The 9,903-nt window shown below is 38.8% G+C and overlaps 1 protein-coding gene across 1 annotated transcript; it reads left to right on the top strand.

Moving 5' to 3' along the window:
- Positions 1–512: 512 nt before the first annotated feature.
- LOC132323037 (heat shock factor protein 1-like) lies at positions 513–9,409 on the top strand (the record flags this gene model as incomplete). The annotated part of the gene is made up of 2 exons (XM_059837818.1): positions 513–735; positions 9,272–9,409. Coding segments are annotated over 2 exons (352 nt in total), but the record flags the coding sequence as incomplete, so codon positions are not given.
- Positions 9,410–9,903: the final 494 nt, after the last annotated feature.

The raw sequence follows: 9,903 nt of genomic DNA, 5'->3' as shown, positions 1-9,903 counted from the left end.
ATTCCTCGTTTTTTCCCCATTTTCCCCTGTTTTTTCCCAGATTTTTTCCCCATTTATTCCCAGTTTTTCCCCGTTTTTTCCCCGGATTTTTCCCCATTTATTCCCAGGTTTTTTCCCATTTTTTCCCCATTTATTCCCAGATTTTTCCCCCATTTTTCTCCCATATTTTCCCCATTTTTCCCCGTATTTTCCCCATTTTCCCCCCAATTTTCCCTCATATTTTCCCCCAATTTTCCCCATTTCCCCCCATTTTCACCTGGATTTTTCCCCATTTTCCCCTGATTTTCCCCCCACTTTTCCCCCATTTTTCCTCAATTTTTCCCCATTTTTTCCAGTATTTTTTCCATTTATTCCCAGCTTTTTCCCCATTTTTCCCCCAATTTTCCCCGTATTTTCCCCATATTTTCCCCCATTTATTCCCCGTATTTTCCCCAATATTTCCCCCCATTTTCCCCACTATTTTCCCCATTTTTTCCCCATTTTTCCCTATATTTTTTTCCGTTTATTCCTAGTTTTCCCCCCATATTTTCCCCAATATTCCCCCAATATTTCCCCACTATTTTCCCCATTTATTCCCCATTTTTCCCCACTTTCCCAGACGGTTTCCGGAAGGTGGTGCACCTGGAGCAGGGCGGGCTGGTGAAGCCGGAGCGCGACGACACCGAGTTCCAGCACCCCTTCTTCCTGCGCGGCCAGGAGCGCCTGCTCGAGAACATCAAGAGGAAAGTCACCAGTGTGAGTGCCCCAGAATTCCCCAAAATCCCCAACAATGCCAACTTGGGAATGGGGGGAACGAAGGAAATGGGATTGGGCACCAAAAACGGGGAGGAAATGGGAAAATTCCCAAAATTTGCCCCAAAAAACCACCCAGAATCCATTCAAAATCCCAAAATTTTCCCTAAAACCATCCAGGATCCATTAAAAATCCCAAAATTTTCCATAAAACCCATCCAGGATCCATTAAAAATCCCAGGATTTGCCCCAAAACCCAGCCAGGATCCATTAAAAATCCCAGAATTTTCCTCAAAAACCAGCAAGTTCTGTAAAAAAATCCCAGAATTTTCACTAAAACCATCCAGGATCCATTAAAAATCCCAAATTTTTCCTTAAAACCCAGCCAGGATCCATTAAAAATCCCAAAATTTGCCCCAAAACCCAGCCATGATCCATTAAAAATCCCAAAATTTGCCCCAAAACCCAGCCAGGATCCATTCAAAATCCCAAAATTTTCCATAAAAACCATCCAGGATCAATTTAAAATCGCAAAATCTGCCCCAAACCCAGCCAGGATCTGATAAAAATTCCCAGATTTTGCCCCAAAACCCAGCCAGGAGCAGCTCCTGGAGAACATCAAGAGGAAAGTCACCAGTGTGAGTGCCCCAGAATTCCCCAAAATCCCCAACAATGCCAACTTGGGAAGGGGGGGAACGAAGGAAATGGGATTGGGCACCAAAAACGGGGAGGAAATGGGAAAATTCCCACGGTTTGCCCCAAAAACCCAGCCAGGATCCATTTAAAATCTCAAAATTTTCCATAAAACCAGCCAGGATCCATTTAAAATCCCAAAATTTTCTATAAAACCCACCCAGGATCCATTTAAAATCCCAAAATTTGCCACAAAACCCAGCCAGGATCCATTAAAATCCCAAAATTTTCCATAAAAACCATCCAGGATCCATTCAAAATCCCAAAATTTTCCATAAAAACCATCCAGGATCCATTCAAAATCCCAAAATTGGCCCCAAACCCAGCCAGGATCTGATAAAAATTCCCAGATTTTCCCCCAAAACCCAGCCAGGAGCAGCTCCTGGAGAACATCAAGAGGAAAGTCACCAGTGTGAGTGCCCCAGAATTCCCCAAAATCCCCAAAAATGCCAACTTGGGAATGGGGGGAACGAAGGAAATGGGATTGGGCACCAAAAACGGGGAGGAAATGGGAAAATTCCCAAAATTTGCCCCAAAAACCCACCCAGAATCCATTCAAAATCCCAAAATTTTCCCTAAAACCATCCAGGATCCATTAAAAATCCCAAAATTTTCCATAAAACCCATCCAGGATCCATTAAAAATCCCAGGATTTGCCCCAAAACCCAGCCAGGATCCATTAAAAATCCCAGAATTTTCCTCAAAAACCAGCAAGTTCTGTAAAAAAATCCCAGAATTTTCACTAAAACCATCCAGGATCCATTAAAAATCCCAAATTTTTCCTTAAAACCCAGCCAGGATCCATTAAAAATCCCAAAATTTGCCCCAAAACCCAGCCATGATCCATTAAAAATCCCAAAATTTGCCCCAAAACCCAGCCAGGATCCATTCAAAATCCCAAAATTTTCCATAAAACCCATCCAGGATCAATTTAAAATCGCAAAATCTGCCCCAAACCCAGCCAGGATCTGATAAAAATTCCCAGATTTTCCCCCAAAACCCAGCCAGGAGCGCCTGCTCGAGAACATCAAGAGGAAAGTCACCAGTGTGAGTGCCCCAGAATTCCCCAAAATCCCCAAAAATGCCAACTTGGGAATGGGGGGAACGAAGGAAATGGGATTGGGCACCAAAAACGGGGAGGAAATGGGAAAATTCCCACGGTTTGCCCCAAAAAACCACCCAGGATCCATTGAAAATTCCAGAATTTTCCATAAAACCATCCAGGATCCATTAAAAATCCCAAGATTTGCCCCAAACCCATCCAGGATCCGTTAAAAATCCCAAAATTTTCCATAAAAACCATCTAGGATCCATTTAAAATCCCAAAATTTGCCCCAAAACCGTCCAGGATCGGATAAAAATTCAAAATTTGCCCCAAAACCCAGCCAGGATCTGTTAAAAATCCCAAAATTTTCCATAAAACCACCCAGGATCCATTAAAAATCCCAAAATTTTCCATAAAACCATCCAAGATCCATTTAAAATCCCAGAATTTTCCCTAAAACCATCCAGGATCCATTTAAAATCCCAAAATTTTCCATAAAACCATCCAAGATCCATTGAAAATCCCAAAATTTGCCCCAAAACCCAGCCAGGATCCGTTAAAAATCCCAGAATTTTCCATAAAACCACCCAGGATCCATTAAAAATCCCAAAATCTGCCCCAAACACAGCCAGGATCCATTTAAAATTCCCAGATTTTCCCCCAAAACCCAGCCAGGAGCGCCTGCTCGAGAACATCAAGAGGAAAGTCACCAGTGTGAGTGCCCCAGAATTCCCCAAAATCCCCAACAATGCCAACTTGGGAAGGGGGGGAACGAAGGAAATGGGATTGGGCACCAAAAACGGGGAGGAAATGGGAAAATTCCCACGGTTTGCCCCAAAAACCCAGCCAGGATCCATTCAAAATCCCAAAATTTTCCATAAAACCATCCAGGATCCGTTAAAAATTCCAGAATTTTCCTTAAAACCCAGCCAGGATCCATTAAAATCCCAAAATTCTCCCTTAAAAGGAGCTGGGATCTGTTAAGAATCCCAAAATTTGCCCCAAAACCCAGCCAGGATCCATTCAAAATCCCAGAATTTGCCCCAAAACCCAATCCAGGATCCATTAAAATTCCTGAATTTTCCCTAAAACCATCCAGGATCCATTAAAAATCCCAGAATTTTCCATAAAAACCATCCAGGATCCATTAAAAATCCCAGAATTTTCCCTAAAACCCAGCCAGGATCCATTTAAAATCCCAAAATTTTCCATAAAACCCATCCAGGATCCATTAAAAATCCCAAAATTTTCCATAAAACCATCCAGGATCCATTTAAAATTCCAGAATTTTCCCTAAAACCAGCCAGGATCTGTTAAAATTCCAGAATCTTCCATAAAAACCATCCAGGATCTGGTAAAAATCCCAAAATTTGCCACAAACCATCCAGGATCCATTAAAAATTCCAGAATTTTCTTTAAAACCATCCAGGATCCATTTAAAATCCCAAAATTTGCCTCAAAACCCAGCCAGGAGCACCTGCTCGAGAACATCAAGAGGAAAGTCACCAGTGTGAGTGCCCCAGAATTCCCCAAAATCCCCAAAAATGCCAATTCGGGAATGGGGGAACGAAGGAAATGGGATTGGGCACCAAAAACGGGGAGGAAATGGGAAAATTCCCATGGTTTGCCCCAAAAACCCACCCAGAATCCATTCAGAATCCCAAACTTTGCCCCAAAAACCATCCAAGATCCATTTAAAATCCCAAAATTTTCCATAAAACCCATCCAGGATCCATTAAAAATCCCAAAATTTGCACCAAAGCCCAGCCAGGATCCATTTAAAATTCCAAAATTTGCCCCAAAACCCAGCCAGGATCCGTTAAAAATCCCAGAATTTTCCCCAAAACCATCCAGGATCCATTAAAAATCCAGAATTTTCCATAAAACCCAGCCAGGATCCATTTAAAATCCCAAAATTTGCCCCAAAACCCAGCCAGGATCCATTTAAAATTCCAAAATTTCCCCAAAACCCATCCAGGATCCATTAAAAATCCCAAAATTTTCCCCAAAACCCATCCAGAATCCATTAAAATCCCAAAATTTTCCATAAAACCCAGCCAGGATCCATTAAAAATCCCAAAATTTGCACCAAAACCCAGCCAGGATCCATTTAAAATCCCAAAATTTGCCCCAAAACCATCCAGGATCCATTTAAAATCCCAAAATTTGCCCCAAAACCCAGCCAGGAGCAGCTCCTGGAGAACATCAAGAGGAAAGTCACCAGTGTGAGTGCCCCAGAATTCCCCAAAATCCCCAACAATGCCAACTTGGGAATGGGGGGAACGAAGGAAATGGGATTGGGCACCAAAAATGGGGAGGAAATGGGAAAATTCCCACGGTTTGCCCCAAAAACCCACCCAGAATCCATTCAGAATTCCAGAATTTTCCATAAAAACCATCCAGGATCCATTTAAAGTCCCAGAATTTTCCATAAAACCCATCCAGGATCCATTAAAATCCCAAAATTTTCCCTAAAACCAGCAAGGATCCATTTAAAGTCCCAGCATTTTCCATAAAACCCATCCAGGATCCATTAAAATCCCAAAATTTTCCCTAAAACCAGCCAGGATCCATTTAAAATCCCAAAATTTGCCCCAAAACCCAGCCAGAATCCATTAAAAATCCCAAAATTTGCCCCAAAACCATCCAGGATCCGTTAAAAATCCCAAAATTTGCCCCAAAACCCAGCCAGGATCCGTTAAAAATCCCAGAATTTTCCCCAAAACCATCCAGGATCCATTTAAAATCCCAAAATTTTCCATAAAACCAGCCAGGATCCATTAAAAATCCCAAAATTTTCCATAAAACCACCAAGAATCCATTAAAAATCCCAAAATTTTCCTTAAAACCCACCCAGGATCCATTTAAAATCCCAAAATTTTCCCTAAAACCCATCCAGGATCCATTTAAAATTCCAGAATTTTCCCCAAAACCCAGCCAGGATCCATTCAAAATCCCAGAATTTTCCATAAAACCATCCAGGATCCATTTAAAATCCCAAAATTTTCCATAAAACCAGCCAGGATCCATTTAAAATCCCAAAATTTTCCATAAAACCATCCAGGATCCATTTAAAATTCCAAAATTTGCCCCAAAACCCAGCCAGGATCTGTTAAAAATCCCAGAATTTTCCCTAAAACCCAGCCGGGATCCATTAAAAATCCCAAAATTTGCCCCAAAACCAGCCAGGATCCATTCAAAATCCCAAAATTTTCCATAAACCCATCCAGGATCCATTGAAAATTCCAGAATTTTCCCTAAAACCCAGCCAGGATCCATTTAAAATCCCAAAATTTTCCATAAAACCCACCCAGGATCCATTAAAAATCCCAATATTTGCGCCAAAATCATCCAGGATCTGATAAAAATTCCCAGATTTTGCCCCAAAACCATCCAGGATCCATTAAAAATCCCAAAGTTTTCCATAAAAACCATCCAGGATCCATTAAAAATCCCAAAATTTGCCCCAAAACCATCCAGGATCCATTTAAAATCCCAAAATTTTCCATAAAAACCATCCAGGATCCATTTAAAATCCCAAAATTTGCCCCAAAACCCAGCCAGGATCCATTAAAAATTCCATAATTTTCCCTAAAACCATCCAGGATTCGTTAAAAATCCCAAAATTTTCCATAAAAACCATCCAGGATCCATTAAAAATCCCAAGATTTTCCATAAAAACCATCCAGGATCCATTTAAAATTCCAGAATTTTCCCTAAACCCATCCAGGATCCATTTAAAATCCCAGAATTTTCCATAAAAACCATCCAGGATCCCTTAAAAATTCCAAAATTTTCCATAAAAACCATCCAGGATCCATTTAAAATCCCAAAATTTTCCATAAAACCAGCCAGGATCCATTAAAAATCCCAAAATTTTCCATAAAAACCATCCAGGATCCATTTAAAATCCCAAAATTTTCCATAAAACCATCCAGGATCCCTTAAAAATTCCAAAATTTTCCATAAAAACCATCCAGGATCCATTTAAAATCCCAAAATTTTCCATAAAACCATCCAGGATCCATTTAAAATCCCAAAATTTTCCATAAAACCATCCAGGATCCATTAAAAATCCCAAATTTTTCCCTAAACCCACCCAGAATCCATTTAAAATCCCAAAATTTGCCCCAAAACCCAGCCAGGAGCAGCTCCTGGAGAACATCAAGAGGAAAGTCACCAGTGTGAGTGCCCCAGAATTCCCCAAAATCCCCAAAAATGCCAACTTGGGAAGGGGGGGAACGAAGGAAATGGGATTGGGCACCAAAAACGGGGAGGAAATGGGAAAATTCCCACGGTTTGCCCCAAAAAACCACCCAGGATCCATTAAAAATCCCAAAATTTTCCATAAAAACCATCCAGGATCCATTAAAAATCCCAAAATTTTCCATAAACCCCATCCAGGATCCATTTAAAATCCCAAAATTCGCCCCAAACCCAGCCAGGATCCATTCAAAATTCCAGAATTTTCCATAAAACCCATCCAGGATCCATTAAAAATCCCAAAATTTTCCATAAAAACCATCCAGGATCCATTCAAAATCCCAAAATTTGCCCCAAAACCCAGCCAGGATCCATTAAAAATTCCAAAGTTTTCCATAAAACCCAGCCAGGATCCATTAAAAATCCCAGAATTTTCCATAAAAACCATCCAGGATCCATTAAAAATTCCAAAATTTTCCATAAAAATCAGCCAGGATTCATTAAAAATCCCAAAATTTGCCCCAAAATTCAGCCAGGAAAAAATAGAGCTAAAAATTCCTTTAAAAATTAAAAAAAAAAAGCAGGAAAAAAAAGTGAAAAAATCTTCACAAATTTTTGAAAAAATGAAAAAAAAAAGAAAAAATGAAAAAAAAATTTTTAAAATTGAAAAAAAATTTTTTTAAAAATGAAAAAAAATTGAAAAAATGAAAAATATTTGAAAAAGTGAAAAAAAATTCTGAGTCTCCCTAAATATATAAAATAGATAAATATATAAATATATAAAAATTTTTAAAACAAACCCCAAAAATTCTAAAAAAAAAAAAATCACAAATTTTTTTAAAAACCCAAAAAAATTCTAAAAAAAAAAAAAAAAATTCTGAAAAATCCTTTAAAAATTCTGGGAAGAAAATCTTTAAAAAAACCTCACAAAAATCACAAAAAATTCTGGAAAAATACTAAAAAAATCCCCCAAAATGCTAAAAAAAGGCTCAAAACTTGGAAAAATAATTAAAAAATTCAAAAAATCCCTCCAAAAATTGTAAAAACTCTCCCAAAACTCCCTCAAAAAATCCCCAAAAATTTCCCCAAAGGTTTAACAAAATTCTCAAAAAAATTCAGAAAAAACATTTTTAAAAAATCCCCCAAAAATGAAAAAAAAAATTTACAAAAATACTGAAAAATTCTTTAAAGATCCCCCAAAATTTTTGAACGATCCCTGGAAAAAAATGCACAGAAAGTTTTAAAAATTTCATTTAAAACCCCAAAAATTAGCATTGAAAAACCCAAAAAGCCCCAGAAAATTCTGAAAAAAATCCCAAAAAATCCCCCAAAAAATCAGTTTAAAAATCCCCCCAAAAATCAGAAAAAATCCCCCCCAAAATCAGAAAAGATTCTCCAAAAATCCCAAAGAAATAATAAAAAAAATCCCCAAAAATCTCGACAAATTCTGGGAAAAATTCTAAAAAAAAAGAGAAAAAAATTTAAAAATTAAAAAAAAATTCCAAAAAAAAAATTGGCCCGAACATTTCAAAAAATCCTGAAAAAAATCCTTAAAAAATTCTTTACAAATCCCAAAAAACTTCTCAAAATATCCCCAAAAAATCCCCAAAAATTAAAAAAAATATCCACCAAAAACTCCTAAAGAATTTTTTTTAAATCTCCCAAAAATTTAAAAAAATGGGAAAAAAAATCCCCCCAAAAATGGGAAAAAAATTCTTTAAAAATGAAAAAAAAAATCTAAAAAAAAATCCAAATAATTCTAAAAAAAAAATAAAAAAAAATCCCAAAAAATCAGGAAATTTTTGCCCATTCCAAATTTTTTTTTTCCTGATTTTTTTTCCCTTTTTTCACTTTTTATTTTTCTATTTTCTCTGCAGGGAGGGGAGGTTCAGATGCTGGGGGGACACAAAAATCCCCCAAAAAACCCAAAAATTCCCTAAAATCTGATAAAAATCCCCCAAAAAATCCTTTAAAAATATTTTATAGTCCCAAAAAGTCTCAAATACCCAGAAAAAAAAATCAGGAAAAATAAAGAAAAAAATCAGAAAAATTCAGAAAAAAATTATCAAAAATCCAGAAAAAATCCAAAGAAAAATCAGAAAAAAATCGGGAAAAAAATTCAGAAAAATTCCCCAAAATTCCTGAGCGTTTCCTGCATCCCCAATTCCCATTTTTCCCGAGATTCTGTGGATATTTTGCCCCAGGTGTCGTCGCTGAAGGGGGAGGAGGTGCGCGTGCGGCAGGACAGACACAGGGACACAGAAGTCCCAAAAAAACCCCAAAAATTCCTTGAAAACCGATCAAAATCCCAAAAAAAATCCTTTAAAAAATATTCTATAATCCCAAAAAGTTCCAAATACCCAGAAAAAAAATCAGGAAAAATAAAGAAAAAAAGCTGGAAAAATCCTTAAAAAATCAGGAAAAATTCGGAAAAAAATTCAGAAAAAAATCAGAAAAAATCGGAAAAATTCAGAAAAAATCGTAAAAAAATTCGGAAAAAAATCGGGAAAAATTCAGGAAAATTCCCCAAAATATCTGAGTGTTTCCTGCACCCCAATTCCCATTTTTCCCTGAGATTTTGTGGATATTTTGCCCCAGGTGTCGTCGCTGAAGGGGGAGGAGGTGCGCGTGCGGCAGGACAGCGTGGCGCGGCTCCTCGCCGACATGCAGGCCATGCGCGGCAAGCAGGACAGCCTGGACTCCCGGCTGCTCACCATGAAACAGTAGGGAATAAAACTGGGAATAACAGCTGGGAATAACAGCTGGGAATTGGGGAGGAATCTGGGAATGGAATCTGGGAATGGAATCTGGGAATGACCCCGGGAATTTGGGAATAAATCTGGGGATGGGATGTGGGAATGTGGGAATGGCGGCGAGCGGGCAGGCTGGGCTGGCGGCTGCTCGCCATGGAACAGTAGGGAATAAAATTGGGAATAAAAACTGGGAATTAATCTGGGAATTGGGGAGGAATCTGGGAATGGAATCTGGGAATGGAATCTGGGAATGACCCCGGGAATTTGGGAATAACAGCGGGAATGTGGCAATGGCGGCCAGCAGGAGAGGCTGGGCTGGCGGCTGCTCACCATGAAACAGTAGGGAATAAAATTGGGAATAAAAACTGGGAATAACAGCTGGGAATGGGGGAGAAATCTGGGAATGGAATCTGGGAATGGAGTCTGGGAATGACCCCAGGAATGTGGGAATAACAGCGGGAATGTGGGAATGGCGGC

The sequence above is a fragment of the Haemorhous mexicanus genome, unplaced genomic scaffold (genome assembly GCF_027477595.1).
Source record: "Haemorhous mexicanus isolate bHaeMex1 unplaced genomic scaffold, bHaeMex1.pri scaffold_261_ctg1, whole genome shotgun sequence".
Taxonomy (NCBI): domain Eukaryota; kingdom Metazoa; phylum Chordata; class Aves; order Passeriformes; family Fringillidae; genus Haemorhous; species Haemorhous mexicanus.
The sequence above is the reverse complement of the archived record's forward strand: the minus strand, read 5'-3'. Positions and strand labels throughout refer to the sequence as shown.